Source organism: Oryctolagus cuniculus, chromosome 12 (genome assembly GCF_964237555.1).
Source record: "Oryctolagus cuniculus chromosome 12, mOryCun1.1, whole genome shotgun sequence".
Taxonomy (NCBI): domain Eukaryota; kingdom Metazoa; phylum Chordata; class Mammalia; order Lagomorpha; family Leporidae; genus Oryctolagus; species Oryctolagus cuniculus.
Genome location: NC_091443.1, coordinates 11,130,123 through 11,147,526, shown reverse-complemented (window position 1 = coordinate 11,147,526; position 17,404 = coordinate 11,130,123). Strand labels below are relative to the sequence as shown.

Below are 17,404 nucleotides of genomic sequence, written 5' to 3'. Positions count from 1 at the left end.
CAGGCTGGGCCAGGTTGAAGCCAGCAGCCAGGAGCTCCACGCTGGACTCCCCTGTGGGCAATATGCTGCCTCCTGGGATGCATGTTAGCACGAAGCTACGGAAGCAGAGGAGGACTCCATCCCAGGCTATCCAGTGTGGGTGGGGGCATCCCAAATGGTGGCTTAACCAGCTGTACGACAATGCTTGTTCCCACCCCTGCATTGTCAATGTAATCATTTACTGCTATAAATAATTGTAAGCTTATTTCTCTCTTCAGTTTTTGCTTTGTGCATGTGAAGCTCTGGTGTTTGATACAGGCTAACATTTATATTTTAGATTTCATTTGAAAGGCAGAGACGGAGAACCTCCACCTACTTCCTAAATACCCAGAACAGCCTGGGGCTGGCCAGGCTGAAGCCAGGAGCCAAGAACTCCATCCAGATCCCCCACATGGGTAGCAAGACCCCAAGTACTTCAGACACCATCTACCGCTTCCCCAGCACATTAGCAGGAAGCTGGATTCTTAGTGCAGAGTAGCTGGACTCTACCCAGGCACTGGATATGGGCACCCCAAGTGGCAGCTTAACCTGCTGTGCGTCGCAGCACCCGCTCCAGGCACACGATTCTATTATTCTGATATGAGCTACAGAAAAAAAAAAAAAAATCCCCTCGCTCAAAACCAAAATATTAAAAACTGACAAATTCTGGTGCCTAAATAGAAAGCAATTTTTTTATTTCTGTATTCCTCACCTAAAAACTTGATAGAAGACAGTGGTGGGAAAGAAGACATTCAAAAAGTTTTTATTTTTTTGGTTGTTCTTAACTTTGGTTGTTCTTAACTAAGTGACTCTACCATGCACGAGATTGTCAAACAAAAAGGAAATGATCTAATCACAGCATTAAGCAGTCTACATTATTTTCAAAAATCTTTGCACTATGGTTTGTAACTGGACACTCATTCTAGATACTGTTTAGTAACAGAAAAGACAGCAACAGAATACAACTGCATTACCGAAGCATCCCGTCCTCGTGCGCTGAGTTAGGCAGGACACCATCAGATGGGCTGACAGGTAAATCCACGTCTGGTTGTCCTACTTGAGCGTACACAGGCTTTGGTTCTAAAAGAAGAAAATTAAATTGTGCAGGACTCAATAAAAACAAAGAATAATCATCTAAGCAAGTAGTGAAATGACCATACAACAGAGTCTATAAAATATATGAGTCATCAGCAAACCTAAGATCATGAACCGCGACAAGGAACACTGGTACCACATGCATTAGAATACATGTTACAGTTAACAGCTGAAGTCTTCATAACAACTAAGAATGTGGCATGGTCATTGGCACTTTCATGGCTCCAGCTGCTCAAGTTTGAAAAATCTACATTCTCTATGGAAGAACAGAACAGATGTTAAGAAGGGGGTGAGAAAGTCAAAGTAGCCACCTCTGTCCCCTGTGGTCAATTTTGTTTGTAAATATATTCGTATTTCTGCCACTAACCAGGCAGAGCAAGGAAGATTTGAGAGAATGAACTGAGACATTAGATATAAAATCTCCACTGGGCAACCAATGCTAGAGATGTTTGGGTCCTCAAAAACAGCGCTACACGGTTACTTTACAGAATGTTTATGGAAACATTTTCAAAAGTAAAATAACTTTTGTTTTCAAGCTTTTGGAGCCAATCTGATGCGTGTCTTTAATGGGCAGTGCTGGAAAACAACCTTACTATCATGAGTGGTTGTTAACTAGCTTCTTTGTATAAACTAAGAAAAAGTACTCATGGCTGTCTTCTGATGCATGCCAACTTTCCATGCATGAAAATGCTAGAAGACCTGTGCATGAAAAGGCATACCTGGGTAGTAGGAATTACAGCATCTTCAAAGTTTTCTGTGAATCCTGAGAACTAGTATAGCCTGACTGCAAATGTTCTTTGAACTTGTATTGTTTAGGCTTACCTGGAAGGGCAGGTGTTTGCTTCTCATTTCTCTCAACAGTAATTTCTTCCACTGTTTTAGGTGTGTGGTCATCTCCATGCTTTACAGGAGTCGAGACAGCCCCAGGCTTAGAAATTCTCTCTTCTTCTCTGCTCCGGAGACTACACATCATTCAAATAAAAAATTAAGAGCACACAATGATTGGGAAAACCATTTAAAAGAGCATAACACAAGAGGAGGCAAGACAACTTAATAAAGTTTGAAAAAAATATTTAAAACATGTAAAAATAAAATTAGCTTTCATATAAGAATTTGGTTTTCTTGATGCACATTATTAGCAGTCGCTTCTCAGGAAAAAAGTCTCATGTCTTTCTCTTGAAGAGGTAAAACCTAAGTACTTTTTAGTTTCTATTTTCAATTACTATTCCATAAGGATGCATTCTACTTTCAAACTAGAAATGTTTAAACAAACTAACTATAAGTAAAATGGCCTTAGAAAAAAAATTTAAAGTTCAGAAGTTCTCTAGCTCCAACCAGAATCACCTTTTAAATCATAAATGGTCTAAATTTCTAGCCATTGCTTTAGGAGACCCAGATGGAGCTCCTGACTCCACCTGGCCCAGCCCTGGCCGTTGTGGGCATTTGGAGAGTGAACTGGCAGCTGGAAAATCTGTCTCTTCTTCTACTTTTTAAATAAATACATAATTTTAAAAATCAAAAAATAAAGTTCTACACACAATAGTAAATTTCCTACTTTCACAGCAAAAATACATAAATATGAAATATGAAAAAAGTTTAAAAAGAATGAGATTTTTAAAAACTACATAATTTCAGTAGTTCTACAAATTTGTTGGTCTGCAACAGGATTTTTTATTTTTTTATTTTTGACAGGCAGAGTGGACAGGGAGAGAGACAGAGAGAAAGGTCTTCCTTTGCCATTGGTTCACCCTCCAATGGCCACCGCAGCCAGCGCGCTGCGACCGGCGCACCGCGCTGATCCGATGGCAGGAGCCAGGAGCCAGGTGCTTTTCCTGGTCCCCCATGGGGTGCAGGGCCAAAGCACCTGGGCCATCCTCCACTGCACTCCCTGGCCAAAGCAGAGAGCTGGCCTGGAAGAGGGGCAACCAGGACAGAATCCGGCACCCCAACCGGGACTAGAACCCGGTGTGCCGGCGCCGCAAGGCGGAGGATTAGCCCAGTGAGCCGTGGTGCCGGCCTGCAACAGGGATTTAAACTATTTGCTTACAAACAGATAACAAAAACAATTCAAATTAATTTTCTTCTTGCTTATAACTGAAAAAAACCCTTCCAAAATTTAAAATCACTGATATTACTGCCTTGATACAGAACTTAAAACCAACTATAGGCTGGCGCCGCGCGGCTTACTAGGCTAATCCTCCACCTGCGGTGCCGGCACCCTGGGTTCTAGTCCCGGTTGGGGCGCCGGATTCTGTCCCGGTTGCTCCTCTTCCAGTCCAGCTCTCTGCTGTGGCCCGGGAGTGCAGTGGAGGATGGCCCAAGTGCTTGGGCCCTGTACCCGCATGGGAGACCAGGAGAAGCACCTGGCTCCTGGCTTCGGATTGGCACAGCACCAGCCGTAGCAGCTATTTTGGGGGTGAACCAACGGAAGGAAGACCTTTCTCTCTGTCTCTGTCTCTCTAACTCCGCCTGTCAAAAACAAGTACAATATTTCAACTCAAATGTCCATTGGACAGCCAAAGGACCGTATTTTGTTATGCAATTAGGGTGCTTACTTTAAGTTTCTCTCAAAACTGCTGCTAGTATTTTTTCTTTGGGAAATTCTTATTCCTTATGTCTAATACCTTTTTGTCCTTTGACACAATTATTATGACTTTAAAAGCAATCAGCCTTTAAAAATAACATATCATGTGGATGGAACTATTACATTTTTCATACAATCTGGAAAGTGAGTGCTCTTTTAGTGCATTTCCATTATCTGCCAAAAGATGGAGGCATTACTCAATAATACATGAAGACCTAGAGCACACTGTTCATAGAATTACAAAGTGAGAGCCACAACATCTAAGTTTAGGATCTATCTAATGAAAAGGGATACCAATATTATCTAAAATATTATTTCATCATGGATTCAATTTGAACTATTAATGATATATTTTACATTATTTTCAAATTCCAACATGTATTTCACACTTTTGATAACTGCCAATTACAACTGGCCACATTTCAAATGCTCGACAGCCACACGTTGCTGCTGACTACGGGGCTGGCCAATGCAGAGTTGGACTCAGAGTATAGAACAAAATAAGGAATTTTTCCAAACATTAAATATGTTCTCTTATGAACAAACGAGACCATAAGACAAAAACTCAATTTATAGATATGGAATTAGTCTACCTTCAGTGCAGCTGCTGAAAAGTGGGTGAGGTGGTGATGATGAAAACATTTCCTAAACCTTCCTTATATAATTCTAACCACAACAGTTCTCAAATTTTATGCTGTAAAAAACATTTTTTGCTATTATAAGGACCGTCAACTTTACTGAAAATCATCCATGTTCTGTTTCCTGGGTGTTCCTCCTCCCAGCAGCCTGGATGGAAATTTCAGACCCTTCCAGGGAACTTCCTGTTCTCTCCCAGAAGGATAAGGAAACATTTTGTTTTTTAAAATTTTAACTGGTACATATCAATCTAATGGTAATGACCTGCTTGTCTAGAAGCTTGGGTTTCGTTAAGAACCCTATGGTCAGAGGTGAAGTGGAACGAAGTCTCAGAAGCGTCTGCTTCGGGTCTCATGGGATAGTGTGTAAGCAGGGCAGCAGAGTAACACCATCACACAGCAAGCAATGCCACGCCAGGTGAAAACCTCCACTGTGAAATCACAACTGCTGGGGGCAGAGGGCAGGGCAGCAGCCTGGTCAGCAGCAGGAGCTGGAGACACCCAGGAAGGGGGGTGAGTCCCTCAACGTGCTCTTGGGGCACGGAGCACACAAGGATTCAGGGGCCAGCAGCTTGCCCCAGCGACTCTGTGATGGTGTCCAGTGCAATGTCTTCGTGAGGCATAGCCCCTGAGGGCTCCTCCATGCACAGAGGGCAAATACCTGCAAGTTAGTCTGGCGGCACAGCACAGCCAACTCTGCCATGCGATGGCAGCTCCAGAGGCAGGGACAGCTCCTTCCATCTGCGGGTCTTCCCTTTAGCACTCTCTTGAATCCTTCCTAGCCAACCCCTCATTATTTCCATCTCCTAATGTGCTCAATTTCTTTACACTAGACTTCCTCTGTTCATGGAAACTGCTCTTTATCTCCTGATCAGACTGATAAGAAATGGTAGGCCTGCCCATTCACGAAGATTTCCCTCACACTTCCAGCACTCAAACACGTTCCCAAAGAGGGCCTTAGGCCTCAGATGAACTTTGTCAGTTTCATGGAAAGACCTGGTGTAATACAAAATGTGAATCTTGGTAATCCAATGTTCTCACATTTCACCACCTTCCTATTCGCCTAAGCTTTTAGTGTAATGAAATTCCTCAATCAAAAGCACCTGCTTATGACAAGTCATAAATTACATCCACCAAATGAACTGCCAGTGCCCAGGAGAGAACAATATAGCCACGCGGAGGCTCAGGACGTACCAGCGAGTCACGTACTCTCTAGTCACACACTGCAGTGAGTCGCAGGAAACAGTCTCGTCAGCAACATCAACTACCAGTAAGCACCAAGAGACAGTGCCTCATGAACTGCCAATCCTCCTACAATGCAAGTCTTAGCCAGAGCAGCGGAATAAGACACCAAACAACCCAGCAAAAAGCAACAGACATCAAGGCTTCAGAGACTTACTGTAAGGAGTCTCTCTATGCATACACTGTTTGCAAACAAAACTATTCTAACATTCCAGACTAGGTACTGGCAAAACTTTTCTTGGCCAGTCTGTGACACAACTTCTCACTTGTGCCACTGCAGGACAGGTCTCCAACGAACTTTTGGTTACAAAAGAGGGTGGGCAAGCTGCACCTGGTGCACAGTCTGCCAAGCCCTGAGTAGACAGCAGTGAGGGTATTTGTTTCATGTGTTTACAACAAAGACCAAGCTTGCATGTTTGTGTCAGAATTCTCTGCAAATGTTTGCTAAGAGGAGCACAAGCAGGCCCTGACAAGGATGGAAGTCTCTGTACATCTTTCTTCTCTAAAGATTAAACAGCAATTAAACTACCTTCCTTGCTCTGGCCTGCAAGGTCAAGCATTTGAGTCAAAAGGCCAGGAGTACTTTTTCTTCTTTTAAAATCCTGGCCCCAGTTCCTTTCATAACTTTTGTAAACTATGTCAACTTTGCAACCCTACAAAAACTTTATCACACCTCTCAACCTTGCTTATTTACCTACAAAATGAGGAAATTTTCTAAGAAAAGGTTAAACACAAGCAGATGTGAAAGCATGCTGAGAACTCCTAACTCATGACACCGTTACTACCAGTCACCATAACAACAGTGAACGCCTGCACCACGTACAGATGCCTGCCTACTGTACTGCAGACGGCGAACTGAGGCAGCAAGCAATGTGCTGGGACATGAACCCACACGTGTGGCTAAAACCCCACAGAAAGCACTACTTTGGTGACTTAGCAAAATGAAGATGTATACGAAGTTGCTGCTATTCCCAGAAGATGGCTGCACATCCTACCAACACAAAAGAGCAGGGGCACAGCTGCTGTTTACGACAGACTTCTTCATACATCAAGTTGAAACTTCTCAGAAACTGAATCAGTACTCTGTCATTTCCTTCAACAACAGAACTGAAATAACATTTGTAAAGACACAAGACATTTACACAAACAAAATTAAATAAAAATAAAAAGCTAAAGCTAATGATGTCTTATGGTGTTTTTAATACTAGCATTTTACTCTTAACAATGTATTTATATTGTTTTTCAAAATGCAAGGCACCCTCTAAATTAAAACTCCACATATTTTAGATTATAAGGGAAAAAAAATGAAGCCATTCATCAACTGGTATTTCACATCTTGCCTGTTTGCAAGTTACCAAATTTCAGAAATTAAACTCTTAGCACAACAATATGGGAAGAATTTGAAGACCTGTCCTTGTGTCACTGTAGTATTATCCTTTCTTTTTATGCTACACTTTCTGATCAGTAGTTCTCAAATCTGATAGCATAAAGAAAAGAATGCTATCAGGAACTTAAAAATAAAAGAAAGCATTCCATGCCTCTGTCTCTGATGAAAGCAGGCCCCAGGATGTGATATTTTTAAAAGCTCCCATTTAACTGGTGTCATCCACGAGAACACTTCCTAAGAAAGACAAAACATCCCAATATGAAGATAGTTTAAAAAAACCTTCTGTATTTTCAAGTTACAATTACACATGCCTAATGTTCAGACCAACTAAATGAACACTAGTTGGTTCAGACCAACTAAATGAACACTATAGATAACAAAAGGAATTTCTTAAGATCTAAAAGTTGCTTACAATCAAAACAAATGGCCAAAATCTTGAGATTTGGATTTCACTTTTTAGAAGAGGAAGATCATGCCCAAATCGCTTGACAGAAGCAGCCTATCAAAGTGAAATAAATGTGTTGAGCTGACAGGCTGCTCCGTGACTCAAAGGTGCCGTTACATCACTTTGTGTGTGCTGTGGCAGTAATCCCTTTCACGATAACATCTATGCTGGATCAGGGAGATTTTTTTCAGAATTAATATGTTAAGTTGCAGCAGTTAAAAGATAATCATTAATTATAAAATAATTTGCATATGACATACCATAATATTCCCTTAAAATCATTATAATACTAAAATAAAGACTAGGGGTAACAAAATCTATAAATCTAAAATTTGAAATGTTGGGAGAATCAGCCCCACAAGTAACTAAAACCACAGTGATGCAGTAACAGCAACAGTATTCACATATTCAGAGCTCTCAGAAGCTACCCTCTTCTCTGCTTCAGTAGAAAGCCAAACACCTCTGTGAGCAGAAGGCTTGCTGACAACGGGGCTGCGCAACTTCAGAGAAGCTCTCTCCTGGCTGGCACACCCTCCTCTGGTTACCACTCCCCTCCCTGCAGCCATCTGGGCCACCTCTCTACACTGCTGCTCTGAGTGACTTCTCTGGTTTCAGCAAGTACCTCTTGCAGATGTTACCAAATCAGTGCTTCTCACCCTAGCCTGTTCTCAGCTCTGCACTCTAATGCAGTTTTCTTTCCAGGTTACTGAGGAATAAATGATAAACCCAGATCGTATACACTGGAAATGTGCCAAGTGATGTTTTGGCACACACGTATTAACTGTAAATGACCACAGTCTAGGGAATTCACATGTCATCGGCTCCCACAGTCTCCTACTTGTGTGTCTGTGTGGTAAGACGTAGTCTCAGCAAACCTCAAGTACACATGAACTGGAGCCACACGTTGTGATGAGGGTTCCAGAACTTACTGATCCTGTATGGCCTCTTCATGACCTCTGACCAACACCCGCCATGTCTCCGTGGCCTAAGCCCTTCTATGTTCTTCTGTGTTCACTGAATTCAGTTGTTTGAGTCCCACATATAAGTGAGACAAATACACAGTATTTGCCTTCATGTGTCTGACTTGTTTCATTTAGCATAGTATCTTAGTTCATCCATTTTGTTGCAAAATGGAAGATTTTTAAGGCTGAATTATATCCCTGCGTGTATTTCACATTATCTTTATCCACTGTTGGTATCTATTGATAGATACCTCGGCTGATCTCATGCCGTGGCTAGTGTGAGGAATGCTGTAATAAACAAGAGTGCAGATATTTCTGTATACATACCCAGAGACGGGATTGCTGGATCATATAGTGGTTATATTTTTAATTTTCTGGACAATCTCCACACTGTTTACATAGAGGCCACACCAATTCATGTTTCCACCAACAATGCATAAGGGTTCTCCTTTCTCCTAGAGGTCTTTTCAGCTCTAGATGCACTTTTCTCCAGATCTCCATTAGACTGCTGTTCATCACCTGTCAGCCAATGGCCCACAGAGCCCAAGGAACAACCAGAAACTAGGCAAACTGCTGCATGGATGAGCACATATGCATTTTTCTGGAGAGAAGCGTCCTAAGTTTCTTAAGATTCTCAACTGTAGAAAGTGTGATCCTAAAGACAAGACAACCTCGGGTAGGCTGCATACCAACAGCACATCCGATCCTCTGGCATAACTAACAGCATATTTTTAAAAAAGGGACAAGTCTTGGTCAGTCTGTCTATTAAACAGACTTCTACTGTAGGTAACATTCCTAAACAGTAAACTCCTGAGGCTTGAGAGCATCTTCTAATGCAATGGGTTGGCAAACGGCAGCTGCTGGCCAGCTATCTGTGTAAATGGTATTTCTGAAACACAGCCCCGTCCATCCGTTACATATTGTCTACAGCTGCTTTTGTGATACAAAGACAAAATTACCAGTGACAGGGACTATACGGCCTACATGCCTAAAATAGTTACTATTTGGACATTTATGAAAAAGTCTGACTGCCTTCTGCTAAGAAATACCTAACCTGACAAAGAGAACCAGAGAAATAAAAAGAAACCTATCTTCTTTATTTCTGAGCAAGTCCAGACACAGGCATCATCGCACCTCCACTCTGTTTTCAACAGCAGAGTGCCATACCTGCCATTGCTGGGCTGCTGCGGAGACTGTCTGGAGTGGTCGGAAGGCTCAGACCGCTGGTCAGGAGAGCGGGACCGGCTGCTGCGGCGTGGAGGCCTGTCATGTGACCGGCCAGAATGATCTGATGCCAGTGACTGGATTTCTGAAATGTCTGTTCAATAAAAGTGTGCTATTTATTCTCCAATGAAATAATCACAAGAAAGTTCTAAAATGACACCTGAAATAAGCTACTAAATATGATGTCATGTGAAATGGCTGAGGTGCACATTCATTTCATCAGTTGTGATCAGATAATAGTGGTAAGCTACCCACACTCAAAAGAACATGTACATTTGCAATTCTTAGATGTAGAATGTGTCTAACTTATAGAAAAGCATCATTTCCCTCAGACAAATTCAATCTTCCCAGTACTTCAATAGGTCACTTGGGAGCAAGCATGTCACCTAGTGGCTAAGATACTCATGACCCACACTGGAATACCTCGGTTGGATTCCTGGATCAGCATCCTGATTTCAGCTCCCTGCTGATGTTGACCCTGAATCAAATATCTGAGTTCCTGCCCTCCATGTAAAAGACCTACCCTGTGCTTCTGGTTCCCAGCTTTGGCCTCAGCCCAGCCCTGGCCACTGCATGCATTTTGGGAGTGAGAGCTCTATTATCTCTGCTTCTCAAATAAATTTTCATAAAAAAGGAACTTATAAACAAACCCCACTCACCATCTCTCTCGGAGGCATTAGCAGAATGGATGCTGTCAGAAAGGTCAGGGACGTTCAGCAAGGTCGCCCGTTCATCTCTCTGGACTACCATTTTCAACTTGCCTTTAGACCTTTCTATCAACGTCTTCGCATCAGTCAATGACATATTTTCTGTCACCGTACCATTTATCTGCAATGGAAAGAAAAAACTACAGGTTGAAATTAAGTGGCAAATAGGATACAAATGTTAACTTAGTCTATTACAGACAGAATTATTCAAACTAGTGTTAAGAATCAAAGTATCGGCCGGCACCGCGGCTCACTAGGCTAATCCTCCACCTTGCGGCGCCGGCACACTGGGTTCTAGTCCCGGTCAGGGCGCCGGATCCTGTCCCGGTTGCCCCTCTTCCAGGCCAGCTCTCTGCTGTGGCCAGGGAGTGCAGTGGAGGATGGCCCAGGTGCTTGGGCCCTGCACCCCATGGGAGACCAGGAGAAGCACCTGGCTCCTGCCATCGGATCAGCGCGGTGTGCCGGTCGCAGCGCGCTGGCTGCGGTGGCCATTGGAGGGTGAACCAATGGCAAAGGAAGACCTTTCTCTCTCTCTCTCTCTGTCCACTCTGCCTGTCAAAAAAAAAAAAAAAAAAAGAATCAAAGTATCCCCTTTATACTTTTCTGAATTATTTCAGCATTCCATCTTCCTCAAACTATCACATCTTTACAACACTGTTGCTGTTAGAAAAAGCCAAATTAGCATCCCTTGGCCCCTCCCAAAATCCTGTTCTGTTCTATAACTCATAAGCAAACCAATAAAACAAACATTTCTATATTTTCCGCAGCAACAGTCAAAACCACTTAATGTGTAAGAGCAGACTTGTCTACCTACAAAGTCATTTCTGCTGCTGAATGATACACATCTGTAGCAATTAATTCTTCCAGGATGATCTCATACCCAAAGCCTCAGAGGCATGCTCAGAGGCGTGCTGGGTCCCTGGTCCTCAGACACTGACTTTGAATTCTCGGGGGTGAAACAGCTTCGGACACCAGCAGCGCTATGGTAACTCTGGCACCTGCTTTCTGGTTGGGGTCATTAGGATGAAACAATATGACTATACCTTCAATACAACATCACCTTCTTGAATGTTGCCATCTCTTGCTGCCAAACTATCTTGTGAAATTTCCTTTACAAATATGTGGCTGGCCAATCGAAGACCATATTCTGAAATAAATATATTTAAACATCTTTATTGTAAAATCCCAAGACAGAGTTTTAAAGGCATAAGACTATTAATCCACACACAAGAATTTTAAAATACAATGAATCATCAGAAATTATTCTTGCCCACTCTGCAATTATGACATTCTATCTAATCATCAGAAAGTCTGCAATGTCATCCTGAGATCAAAGTGGAAGTGTGCGCTACAAACAAAATATTTTTGTGCTGAAAGGAAGAAAGGCCAGAAGAGAACATCATTTTTTGACCACGAGTTTCTCAGAATGAATATGACTCTAAAAAGCAAGCTGGTTGAGGCCGGACACTCTGGGGGAGTCTGACCATTCTATGGATGACGATTATTGATAGTCACTTCTGTTCTTCCAAGCTCCTGGAGGAGTATTTCTGATCCTGCACACATCTGGTTCTGGAGCCCTAGTCAGAGACGCAGTGTCCACTACTTTGTATGAGCCCACAGGCTGACATCCACCAGGCAGACGTGAGCAGGAGACCGCGTGCCAAGTCCTTCCTCTATACAAACAGTGCAGCGCACAGCAATGAGGCAGCAGTAACTCTGTGGGCCAGGGAGTGGTACAAAGTTGAAGACGTCACCGGGAGAGTCCAGAGAACCAGAATAGGTTCTGCCAACATCTCTATAAAAAATCTTTTTACAACACAACTATCAGTATAAGGTCACTAGGAAAAGGACTGTCCTTGACTGTGCGAGGAGAGAAAGACGACTCTGAGACTTACTAGATTCAACACATAAACACCAGGACAGAACAGTGCTTTTAATAGGGGATAGATTAGCAGACCTGCCACTCAAGTGCCTTAAAAGTTACACCACAGTTAAAGTTTAACTTAAGATAAATATACCGAGAGTGAGTATAAGCAGGAAGACAGTGGGGGTGGGGAGGAATTACTGTTTACAAGATGCAGGCAAGGAATTAGGCAAATAGCTATATGTGCTTTGGAAATGGCCATTACTTCACACAGGGACAGAGCAGCGGTTAAGGCTTATCTTATTCAAGGTTAAAAACTTATAGCTGGCACCGCGGCTCACTAGGCTAATCCTCCACCTTGCGGTGCCGGCACACTGGGTTCTAGTCCCGGTTGGGGCGCCGGATTCTGTCCCAGTTGCCCCTCTTCCAGGCCAGCTCTCTGCTGTGGCCAGGGAGTGCAGTGGAGGATGGCCCAGGTGCTTGGGCCCTGCACCCCATGGGAGACCAGGGAAAGCACCTGGCTCCTGGCTCCTGCCATCGGATCAGCGCGGTGTGCCGGCCGCAGTGAGCTGGCCGCGGCGGCCATTGGAGGGTGAACCAACGGCAAAGGAAGACCTTTCTCTCTGTCTCTCTCTCTCTCACTTTCCACTCTGCCTCTGCCTGTCCAAAAAAAAAAAAAAAAAAAAAACTTATAAACGACCATTAAATATTACTTACAGATTATTCTGGTCATTTATCCCAAATATTTCCTGGGGAACGTAACTATGCCAGGCACTACACATAAAGTAGAAAATGACAAACAGTCCCTGTAAGCCTGGCAACCTGCCTTGTCAGTAAAGAAAAAGGCGTTACTATGGCAATCACAAATGTGACAAGCAGTTCAGACAGTGGAAATATGAGCATGCCTCAAAAGGTTCGCTGAAATAGAATTACAAGGTAAGTTTATTTTCACACATAAAAAAATTTAAATCCATGAATAGATTTCTCATAATATACATTTTCCACGAACCTTCTGAAGACCCCTTGTACAGGGCACTGCATACAGTGGGGTCAGAGTAGGCCACTCTGAGGAAGAAATGCTAAAGGCAGAACTTTAAACAGGAAACAGAAAATCATACCAGAAGACTGTGCTGAATTTGGGGTGGGGGAGAGGGTGGGGGAGCATGGCGTTGATGCAATGATTTAAAACAAACATACAGAGAAGTACGAAGGGAAGCACGTGGCAGGTTGGATGAAATCCTAAGTGTAGGATGGTTGAGACTAGGAAGCAACAAAGACAAGGAAACATCACAGAGCACGTCACAGAGTCTGCAGAACCCACTGAAAGGGACCCGGGGACCAGGCACGAGGCTGAGTGAGCCCACGAGAGATGGTGGCGGCTTGGAAAAGGGTGGTAGTAGCAGACAAAGACAGAAGTGGGATGGGTAAGAGTGCTATTTAGGAAGTTAGGACACCATCACGTGGACCATCTTATCTATGACTGGCTTCAGAAACTGGACAGACAGGCATATATTCAACCAGACACTTCAGAAGAAACACAAGCAGACGCTTCTAGAGGGAGATGTGTTTTGATGGAGGTGTGTGAGACTGAAGGACCTACCCGGGACATCTAGGTGATGTGCCTAACAGTCAGCTGGAACTCAAGGGTGGGGAGGTTTGAGCTGGAGAAATAAGCACTGCTACCACCAGCAGGGACATGAGGCAAGGAGCAAAGACGAGACTGCCGAGAGATCCTGTGAAGGGCTGCAGGGAGTGAGGTAAGGAGCAAAGACAAGACTGTCGAGAGATCCCGTGAAGGGCTGCAGGGAGTGAGGTAAGGAGCAAAGACAAGACTGCTGAGAGATCCCGTGAAGGGCTGCAGGGAGTGAGGCAAGGAGCAAAGACAAGACTGCCGAGAGATCCTGTGAAGGGCTGCTGGCTGGTGTAATGAGGAGAGCCACCGCCTGCAGTGTTGGCATCCCATATGGGTGCTGGTTCGCATCCTGGCTGCTCTCTGCTAATGGCCTGGGAAAAACAGCGGAAGATGGTCCAAGTGCTTGGGCTCCTGCCACTCATGCTGGAGTTCTGGAAGAAGCTCTTGGCTCCTGGCTTCGGCCTGTCCCAGCCCAGGTCATTGTAGCCATTTGGGGAGTAAACCAGCAGATAGAAGATTTCTTGGCCGGCGCCGCGGCTCACTAGGCTAATCCTCCGCCTAGCGGCGCCGGCACACCGGGTTCTAGTCCCGGTCGGGGCGCCGGATTCTGTCCCGGTTGCCCCTCTTCCAGGCCAGCCCTCTGCTGTGGCCAGGGAGTGCAGTGGAGGATGGCCCAGGTGCTTGGGCCCTGCACCCCATGGGAGACCAGGAAAAGCACCTGGCTCCTGGCTCCTGCCATCGGATCAGCGCGGTGCGCCGGCCGCGGCGGCCATTGGAGGGTGAACCAACGGCAAAGGAAGACCTTTCTCTCTGTCTCTCTCTCTCACTGTCCACTCTGCCTGTCAAAAAAAAAAAAAAAAAAAAAAAAAAAAAAGATTTCTTTCTCTGTGCTGCCCTCCCCCCTTCAAATAAATAATCTTAAAAAAATAAAAGAAAGAAAGAAATCACATTCAGTGGAAAGAGTCTAGGACAGAACCCACAGAGCATTAAGGAGTAGCCCAAGTACACCAAGCCCGCAAAATACAAAAAAAGGGGGTAGGGACTAGAAGGATTCAGCATTACAGATGCCGTAAGATAACATTATTTCCAAAAAGAGGGAGTGGTTAACTTGTGAAATGATATTGAAAAGGAAGATAAGATCAGAACCAGTTTCTACTGGCTGTAATGCACACAGTTGTGCAGCAGGAGGGGCCAGCTAGCAGACCAGAGAGGGCTGAAGAGCGAGTGAGTGGTGAAGTGCAGGAGGGACAGCGGGTGTAGACAGCACAGAATGGGGTGGGAGGAGTACCTTAAAGGAGCTATGTCAGGTGGTCAAACAGGTGGAAGTAAGCCTTCATAACATTCTGTTTCTTACCAAGTCTGACGAAGGGTGAGGGAAAGCAGTTGAGCCTCAATTTAAAAAAATATTACAGAAGTTCTGTAAAGGGATTCTTTCCCTTCAATCCCTCCATTTGAGAACAGTCTTCCCCACTTAAAATTTCTCCCCTGTTTCTATACTACTACAGGTAAGAGAAACACTGGATTTGAATTTGGTGATGGAGTGACATTTCCTGGTAGCATAATTTGTATTTAGCTGCTCTTATCACAACAACAAATCCAAATTCCAACCGCTGGACAGTTTATTTGAAGCGTAATCCGCTTCAACAAAATGGTTCCAGAAGAGAGAATGGACATCCTTCAAGCCCGCTGTAACAAGTCTGTTCTCTTTGACTCACAGCAATATGATACAAACACAAAACAGAAGCTGAACAACACAGCAAAGCCATGATGATAGCAATCCGACTTCTCGTTAACATTGTCTTAAAAGTTTCATCTGGAAGTAACAAAAGAATTGTTAGCCAATACCTTCATTTTTCCGAGACTTCACCAAAGTGACTTTGGTGGGTTTCGCAGGCTGGCTAGAGGCCACCGACCGCCTATCTGATCGCGGAGACAAGCTCCTCTCTCGACTCGCACTTCTATCCCTTGCCCAACTCTTCTCACTCCTTCTGTTTGCCAGACCACTGCGGCCACTTCTCGGGTCATGGATTTCCTCATCGTAACTATCTTCTTCATTATCAGACACTGGTTCAGGATCAGGACGACTTACTGGTATCTGAACTTTCTTCTTCCGTCGAATGGTCTACAAATAAGAAACATTACACAATAAGTTGACTAGTTTTCATACATGTACTCTGAATTCCTAAGAGAAAAGGATGATACATTTCTCTTATCCCATATTAATTAACAAATGATACATACAATTAAAACTAAAACTAAGGAATGTATTTCCTTAATGGCAGAAACAGGTGAAACAACCACACATTAACCAGGCAGCTAACAACTGGTTCTGAATATGGGATAGGCACTGCACTCCAGTGTCATCAAACATACTGCAGATGCTACCAAAACCACAGCAAACTTGAACCTGAATTTGCTCATCAAGCTTTTAGCACATATCAACACCAGGGTCCACAACCGCCCTGCCAAACATCTGACAGATACACTGATGGTTCTAGTGCACTGACAATTCAGCGTGTCAGAGCTCATCAAGTCAATTCTACTTCATCAACTGCTTTCAGTCTCTATAGCTCTTCAATCTGTGACTTGTAGTGTAGGTGCAAATTCATTCTTCTCGCAATTCCCCCACCACCGGCCCCCTGACTCTGGTAACTGGCTGTTCTCCTGTTCATTTATTGTCTACACTGCTTTACCTTCTGAACAAGCAGCCCATGTGCATCGGCTCCCCTCACAGATCTACGTGATCTGCTTGGGCAACATCTCTTCTACTTCTCACACTCTGACTTACTAACAATTTTCACTGCCAACTTATCTCCAACTTCTCCATCCTCTCCTATTCTCCCAGCCCACCAGTCCCCTCTGGCTTTCACTTGCTTTCAAGTCTGCATGAGAGGCCATGCTGCTCCATTTGAAAGACCTTCCATTTAATCATCTCTCATGACAAACACCAGTTCTACAGCACCTTCACTTCTGCATGGCAACATTTCCACACTTTGCTGATTAGGTCATCTATACTCATTCTACCTGACAGAATTCTTTGTCGTATTCAGTAATCTTTCACTTATATCTTTGTTTGCTCTCTATGGGATTTGCTGACACATGCATTTCTTTCCCCGCCCCAAAAGAAACCCTTTATTTAATGATTATAAATACAACTCCAGGAATATAGTGATTCTTCCCATGACACCTGCCCTCACGTACACACTCCCACCCTACCTCCTCCTCCCTCTCCCATTCCCAGTCCCATTTGCCATTAAGATTCATTTTCAATTAATTTTATACACAGAAGACCAATTCTATACTAAGATTTCAACAATTGGCACACACAAACATGCACCAAAAAAAACTGAGAATAAGTTTTAAGAGTTAATTTTCATAATACAACTCACTGAGGACAGAAGTCCTACATGGGAAGTGCACAGTGACTCCTGTTGTTAATTTAACAATTAACACTATTATGTATGGCATCAGTGATCACTCAAGGCTCTTGACATGAGCTACCAAGGCTAAGGAAGCCTTCTGAATCCACAATCTCCATCAGTATTTAGACATGGCAATAAACAAAGTGGAAGTTCTCGCCTCCCTTCAAAGAAAAGTACATCCTTCTT

The 17,404-nt window shown here is 43.8% G+C and overlaps 1 protein-coding gene across 9 annotated transcripts in view; it reads right to left on the bottom strand.

Moving 5' to 3' along the window:
* Positions 1–17,404, bottom strand: part of TJP1 (tight junction protein 1) — a 261,027-nt gene that overhangs the window by 33,037 nt on the left and 210,586 nt on the right. For all 9 annotated transcript variants that reach the window (XM_051822263.2, XM_051822264.2, XM_051822265.2 and 6 more), the window contains 6 exons: positions 15,642–15,918; positions 11,343–11,446; positions 10,252–10,420; positions 9,536–9,686; positions 1,936–2,075; positions 993–1,098 (listed from right to left, as the gene is read on the bottom strand). In XM_051822263.2, the coding sequence (XP_051678223.2) occupies positions 993–1,098; positions 1,936–2,075; positions 9,536–9,686; positions 10,252–10,420; positions 11,343–11,446; positions 15,642–15,918 (947 nt within the window). The remainder of the gene's footprint in view (positions 1–992; positions 1,099–1,935; positions 2,076–9,535; positions 9,687–10,251; positions 10,421–11,342; positions 11,447–15,641; positions 15,919–17,404) is intronic.